This window comes from Tripterygium wilfordii, chromosome 15 (genome assembly GCF_013401445.1).
Source record: "Tripterygium wilfordii isolate XIE 37 chromosome 15, ASM1340144v1, whole genome shotgun sequence".
Taxonomy (NCBI): domain Eukaryota; kingdom Viridiplantae; phylum Streptophyta; class Magnoliopsida; order Celastrales; family Celastraceae; genus Tripterygium; species Tripterygium wilfordii.
This window is the reverse complement of record NC_052246.1, coordinates 9872907-9880616: the sequence shown is the minus strand read 5'-3', so window position 1 is coordinate 9880616 and position 7710 is coordinate 9872907. Positions and strand designations below refer to the sequence as shown.

At 34.8% G+C, this 7710-nt stretch overlaps 1 protein-coding gene across 1 annotated transcript; it reads right to left on the bottom strand.

The window, feature by feature from the left end:
• Nucleotides 1-268: 268 nt before the first annotated feature.
• On the bottom strand, nt 269-6081 carry LOC120016334 (uncharacterized protein C57A10.07-like). The gene is made up of 5 exons (XM_038869060.1): nt 6038-6081; nt 5183-5911; nt 2981-3174; nt 1101-1225; nt 269-894 (listed from the first exon to the last, which is right to left on the bottom strand). The coding sequence occupies exons 2-5, from the start codon at nt 5575-5577 to the stop codon at nt 574-576; spliced, it is 1035 nt and encodes a 344-aa protein (XP_038724988.1). The 5' UTR covers nt 5578-5911; nt 6038-6081; the 3' UTR covers nt 269-573.
• Between the last annotated feature and the right edge of the window lie 1629 nt (nt 6082-7710).

The window sequence follows — 7710 nt, the reverse complement described above, 5'->3', positions numbered from 1 at the left end:
ATCTATCAACTGTAAAATGGACAACAATCCCAAATTCTGGGGCGTGTCGCCACCTATTAAAAATCGGCTTCCCACTTGAACACCCCCTTTGTGATTCGAGTCGGGTTACTTTATCCCAAAAGGTTTAGAAGGAAAATTAACAAAATCACTAAGCATATATATATAATTATATGAAGAACACGTGAAGAATGAATGGCGGCATGATTAACCAAATCACTGCAATATGCAAAAGATCAACCAAGAATGCTTTTGTTAGCGCACGTTACAATGTTAATACAGCAGGCAAGAAACTCGAGTCACAGCCAGTTTTCATAGCTTCGACTTTTGAAGGAACACTATCAAATGATCAGATATGAAGATCTTCCAACCAACATGTCGATAAACCAATCAAACTATCATCCTATTATCCGGTAACCATCTCAACAAAGCAGAAAAGCAGTAAATAGGAATTTCATTTCTAATTTTTGAATATGGTGTTTCAAAAATATAAGGATATGTTTCTGACAGTTTGAGCCTTTTAGGTGGCTTTATCACTTGTCTTGGATTAAGAAAAACAGCTTAGCATGTATATTTCTACTCAGCCCAAGGTAGGGAGCCTGGATAAGTAACTGACTCACAATATCTGAACAAACCTTGAATTTCAGGACAGCCACTAGGGTAAGGGATTGTGCGATGAAAAGGATCACGTCGTAGTTTTTTCTGCTTTAGTGAACCTTTACACCCGTAAGGATCTTCTTGGAATTGGGCTCTAACCAATGCCTCACCTTTCAAACCTGCTTCTCTGGAAGTTGATGAGGCAGGGGTGCCAGAGTATAAGAACCTTGACTCTGGGAATCTGATTGCAAGGCGATGCAGATGTGCAAATCTCTCTTCCTTGAAATCGTAGCTTACAACCTAATTCAGAAACGCAAAAATGTTAAAAAAAGAGTTCAACACCCTATCTACCTAAAAATTGACCCCATATGGAAAGGATGAAAGGAAAGAAACAAATAAAAAGCAAATCTCTCTCTCTAGTGTGTCTTTTTGTCTCCCATATTTCTTCTTCCATTAAAGGCAGATCGCTGAACAGAAACAAATAGCAGTGGCAACAAGAAGCATACAGTTATATTTTGAGGATATGCGCCAGTGACCTCTCGGAACCGACAAACGCTAAACAGGAGATTCTCAAAGCTATCTCTGGCATGCTCTTCCGTCAATGCCCTCCATCTCACGCTTTCTTCCTTGCCTGACATCTCAAATAATGAAAAAAAGAATCACTGATTAGATGGCTCAAACCACCGTACAGGAAATAATGTCTACAAACACACAATTGATCATAGGGTAAAATTAATGCCATAAGATTTCCTTTTCCACCTAAGGTCATTTCTTTAGCAATTTGTAACCTTAAGTGCAACCACCAAACGTCCCTGAAATAGTTTTCAAAAGGTTTCGTACATGCTTAATCGAAAAATCTGTAAGCTGAATTAAAAGATGAATTAGGTGGTCTTTCACTTCAAAATACCTCTTTGAAGATGCAGATTAATATTGTGAACTATTTATACTCATCATGATGCAGCTAAATTTCGTAAATTTCTTTTTTATTCAAGCAAGCTACAGTTGACTTTACCACCACATTTTTTAGTCAAGCTTGTATTTTTATCAGGATTCAGGGGGAAGTTAAGAAACAAAGTACTTTTCCAACAACGACAAAAATGTTAAGTGGGTGCTTCTAAATACTTCACATCAAACAATGAATCCGCAAGAAGGGTTTTTAGGGTTCTGTAAATTTCATTTCCACCATACTCAATATCAATTTTTTTTTGAAAAAGGTAAATAGATAGTTTTCTAAACCAAGAAGGATAAAAATAATTTCCAAGGGCGAATTCGGTTCTATACAATTTATTTGCTAGTAACCCAGGAGTTTCTTAAGGATTCATCAACCCTAACAAAACATTTAGCCATAGGCCAAACGTACTTGCACTCACAAGCAGTAGATACAGAGAGAAAAATGTTTCAAGCACTACAAACTAACTAGCATTTCTGCCATTATGAGCAAAATTTTGTTTTTCACCTCAAAGCAGAAAACCTCTGTGCAAATCTTACAAAACAAAGCAAGTCACAATAGGTATGGCAATATGCCAATATGGCATTGAAAAGAAAATAGCAGATGTTAATAAGCATTTGAAATTGCACCGTCATCTACACACAGGATACCCAGAACAGTGGCCTAAATAAGTTCTAGCAAAAAAAAGGCTTCAACCTTCCGTGGACTCTCAGAATATCTATGCAGATCTATCTAGAGCAACATCTTTGGAAAACAAGCCTTACAAAATTCCCCAACCTAATTTCTCACTGAGATTGAATAGATGATATAAATCCCTCAAGCTAAAAATTTCGAAATACGAAAGTTGAGTCATGAGCTTTTAAGTAGTTTATATAGCATTCCTGATGCCTACAAACAAGATATCAAGTTTCAAGGTTATCAAATGATGGGACAGAAAACCACAAAATACACAAGAGGTTCAATTGCATCTAATACACGCTTCTAGTCAGTGAAAGGAGTACTAAATTCTGGTGACTTACAGTATTTTATATTTCATCTGAAACTTTAACCATTTCTTACAGCTTATACTCCCATATAATTCTCTCTCCAAACAAGTAGATGCCCGTGGTGAGAGCATTTTTAGTTGTAGAAGAGTTGGTCTTACAACTAAGGAAAAGTGGTAAAACTAATTGATAATCCCCATATAGTCCACAACTAAAAAGTGCAATTCTTTTTACAAGGAAGCTCTCCAAGACTCATATCAAAAGAAGAAGAAAAAGGATATATGAAGAAAACTCCAGCTACAAGCAATAATCCACTTCTTTCTTCACCATGCTTCCCTTGTGGGGAACAGAAAATTGACAAAATATAATTCAAGCAATAAGAAATATGAGATGGCAACTCAAATAATTGCAGGCCAAAATAAATTAAAAGGCAAGAAAAGCACACAAGACTCACCAAACCATCCTCTAGATTCAGCAACAGTCCAATAACTCTGTGCCTCACTACGTGGACCGGCATCTTTTCGAGTCTCACCACCGCTAAACAGAAGCAGTGCCCCATCATCTTTTGATGCAGTCTCAATCCCTTCCTGTATATGAGTCACAAAAGTAGCAGCCTGACCTGGATGATTCTGGTAGGACTCCAAAAACCAGGAAGGTAATTGCTAAATACACAGGTTTTTTTGCTAAATGCACACAAGTCTATCTGTCTATGGTCTGACTGATTGATTGCATAGGGTCCCTAGATCCTTGGTCAGCGCAAAGCACTGTACAAACAGTTTGATGATTACATCACCATCGACTTTGTTCCATTCTATTACCGATTACCAATAAAAAGAAAAAGCTTGGTCTAAGAACCGTACGGATAACACAACCCCAAGAAGTCCCCCTTCTTCTCCTACTGTAATAACTTGCACTCTCAATTCTTAAAAAACTTTAAATATTAAATTACTATTTTAATATTAAATTAAGGTAATTATAACTTTTACCTATTAATAATATAAACAAAATATATTTTACACTATTTAACCGCTATCAAAATCCTGATTTTAATCGTAAGATCGTATGATCTTAGGTAACCAAAACGATTCGAATAAATGTAAAATCCCAAAATTGATAAGATCTATCGATCTTACCATATGGTCTTATTGATTTTACCATCTTACTAATTTTATAATCTTATCGATTTTACTGATCATAACTTTAATAGACTTATGGAGTTATGGACTTATCGATTGTGGTTTACTAATAGGGATGGCAACGGGCCAGGTTGGGTAGGGTTTTTGAACACCCAACCTGGCCCTGATCTCTTAAAATCTTTCTCTAACCCGTTGAACTAGCAAGAAAACAAACAACACTTTCAATTTGCCATCATAGTCACAACACAATCAATTTGTGACGCAAACGCAGAATCAGAACACTTGAATTCGTTCACGACGAAATCAAGATCTTAGAATTCTCCAAGAACAATTGAGGAAACCTCAAGGAATTTTATTAAAAAACTAAATGAATGAATTACAAACGTTTATGAGACTAATCGAAAAACCTAAAAATATGGTTATAATCGAAAAACCTAAAAATATTAATATATATTATATAAATATCCAAACATTATATACATTAAATTAAAATTGATTATTGTTAAAGTGAAAGTGGGGAGACATCTTCATGTATGTTTTATTTTCTTTTATTTTTTTTCTTGATCATTTTATTTCTCTCGGTCTTATAAACCAAATGAACACCCCTACTATTTTCTTTTAGTGACACCCCCTTCCTCACTTGACCTCCTCTATCTTCCGCCAACATGTATAATAATACAGTGTCATACATTCTTTCTTTGTTGCCAGATTTATGCTTTAAGTTGTTCATGGCCAAATTATAGTATTTTGATATATATTAGATATTGGAATATATGAGATTATGAAATTTTCACTACATGTTGAAAGTGTTTGACATATATGTTTGAAAATCATTACAGCAGCCCTATACTTATCTTTCTTATTATCATTATAATTATAATTATTATCAACTGGTGATTTAGTTTTTACACATTATTTTTCATGCGTTGAATGAGAAAATAAATGTGTCTTTTTCATGTTTATGCGTCATATTCACTGGATTTGAGAGTCTTTGTTACCTTGTTGCTTGGTCATGGTAGGTAGGTTGAATATAATATACTAAATATAGAGCTTGTCATTTGTTTGCTACTTACAGTAACATATTTTTGTTGATGATGACTCAAGAAAATTTTTAAATATTAATATCAAGGACTTTGCATGACCATTTAATTCAAACTAAATCTAATTAATTATAATATCTGCCTCAAATTACCTAAATAATAAAAAAAATGTACAAAAAAATAAACAAAGGAAAATCTAGGGAAAAAGAGGCATGCGCGTGAATGAATATATGTGTGATACGTTTTCAGTGAGAGAGAGAGGTTTAATGGGGTTTTGATATATATGTGTGTGTATATAAAGAGAGAGGGGGACACATCACATCCATGTAAGGCAATGACCAAAGCAGAAAGTACTGGCCTCTCTCTCTCATCTCCTCTTCTCTGTCTCTTATTCATAGAATTCCGAATTATGTGTGCAATACATTGAAATCAGTGTTGTGTGTACCTAGTAAAAGTTGTGTGTATTTAGATGCACCCAACCAGGAATCCTCCTTATCAACTTTCTGACAACTACGGCTAGTATACACCGAATGGCCAGCAACCATTACAAGGTTCCTAAGCTTTTTAAATGGATTATTCTCTGACCCCAAATCAAAGTTTTGATTATCATCCATGGTTCCGTAATGGCTTTCGAAGAATGACACAATTATGATAAACGTGACTCCAAATGACAAGCAAAGGAAGAACACAAGACAAGGATGCAATTTGCTATAATAGCGAAGGCGATTACCGATAGTTTTGAGCATTCTGAAGGGGTGAAATGGTGAACCTTTGGCCTTTCTGGGTCTTCTAAAGCTTCCAGATTCTAAATCAAAGTCTCTTGGGTAGGCACTGAAGGACTTTTGACTATTTGACCCAAATGGATTATTGTTCATGATAGCACCAATCCAGCTTACGGACTAAAAATTTAGAAATCAGGCATACCCACAAGTAGATTCAGAGAAAACATAGCGACGGGATCATGAAATTCGCAATTAGTGTCAGGAATCAAACACAGGAAGCTTAAAAGAAATGATCGATTAATCACAACATCAGAGACAATGTTGGTCAATCAATCCCTGAATCCTCGCAGCTCGGAACAAGAGGAGAAAACAAGCTAATACGGGAATGGAATTCAAATACAGAAATCAACGCGCAAGAGTGAAACAAGTGCAGACGAACTTACAATTTGTTGGTCACTCTGACGGGTTTCGATCTACAGAGAATTTGCTGTGCATGGAAGAAAACTGTTGCTTAGAGAGTACTTTTTGGGAGAATCATGTGAAAAAAGTACCAACGAAAACCATAATTTAATGAGAGATTTGCTTCGTTTGGATTCGAACAATTCAAACTCACTCTATTGTCATTTCCAGTTCTTCAAGTTTTATTTTGTGATGGAAGTCGAATTTGTCAACGGAGACTGGGAGAAGAAATGTAGTCCAGCAAAGGCCTTGTTTCCTTCAGTAAGGCCCAATTAAATCCAATTATATGGCCTTTAGTTGATGCTAGCATAGCCCATGAGCCCATACGGTCTCAAGACTTGGTCTTGTTTGATATTTTGTCGCTTTTATTACATTTTATTTTTAATTTAATGAATTTGTAGGGGTTTGGAAACAATGGTAACTGCAAATGGGGGTCCCTGCAGTAGAAAATCTACTGCAGGGACTGCAGTAGGCTCATTTGAGCCATCAATTGTTTTTAAAAAAATATCTAAAAATAATAAATGTAATGTTTTTATTGTTTAGATCATCATGATGTAAGTTTTTAGGGGAAAAAAAAATGAAGTTGGTTGACAAAAGATTGATGCAAATGTGAAACATTTTCTACCTTTGGATCAAACTCTTATTTAATTTGTTATCATTTCTCAATGAATTTACTTTTTTTACCTTGAAAAAAAAAACATGATCTTAATTTATACACTAAATACTTTACATTTATAATTTTTTGATAATTTTTTAAAAATTATTAAGGCCTCTAATGGCCTTAATGTAGGCCCTGCAGTAGAACATCTACTGCAGGGCCCCGTAACTCATGGTAACTGTAGCGTAATGCAAAGACAAACCTTGGATCTCTACCTCTATTGTCCATTTATTTTCATAGATTACCACAAGGTGTAATCCAAAATATTATAAATTATAGAAATATGTATCCAAAAAAAAAAACATAAACAAAAAATTGTCCACAAACTGGAGCCAACATAATATTTTTGACACAGTAGCTTTGGACTGCACAGGCATTAACAACATACATCCATTGGTATTTTCGAATAGGCATCTCTCATGTTTTGTTTATGTTGTGTTGCGGAATTGTTGCTTCTAATTAATTAGGTTGTGATCCTAATCAACCATGCAATTGTTCATACAATGCAATGTTTGTTCATACAATACCCGAGACTGGGAGGCTTCTTCCTTCTGAGAGCCAATTGAACGCCATAGAAATCAACTTCAATCTCCTACGTCGATCATTGCCATCATATAATGCCTATAATTATACCATCCCTTCACCGTATTATAAGTTGTATCATTATGATATTGGAATCACAAATAAGAAGTACTTCTTATGGATTACTAGCTCTAATTTTAGTTGTTCCAGCAATTGTTCTGTTAGTACACTTTCTGCTTCATAAACACATGAACTATGGACCTTCAAAGAATCTCACTCTTACAAATAAACCAGGCTTCGATACTCAAGAGTGTATATCTCCTTCAGTCACTCTGAATTTTCAAAATGTGTTTATTATGTCATTGTTTAACTTATGGAAATATTTTAGGATTTTTTCGAGCCAAAGTCGTATACTACTCCGATATCACTATTAGAATGAGATCTCAAGTAAACCTGCGAAGAAAGACTTCAAATGGACATCAGATTAGTAGCAACTTTGTTCATTAGGGTTCCTTCGTTTGAAAGATATCGAGAACTAAAAACAAGATAATACATTAAAACCACAACTACATATAATAAAGAAAATTACAAGACTACCCTTAAAACAAAAGACTAAAACAGACATAACACAAAACTAACTTAATCAA

Coding starts and splice junctions, on each gene's coding strand:
- LOC120016334 (XM_038869060.1), bottom strand. CDS start 5,577: ATGAACAATAATCCATTTGGGTCAAATAGTCAAAAGTCCTTCAGTGCC. Junction 1,226..2,980: donor TGAATCTAGAGGATGGTTTG/GTGAGTCTTGTG, acceptor TTGAGATGTCAG/GCAAGGAAGAAAGCGTGAGA. Junction 895..1,100: donor CATATCCTCAAAATATAACT/GTATGCTTCTTG, acceptor TTTCTGAATTAG/GTTGTAAGCTACGATTTCAA.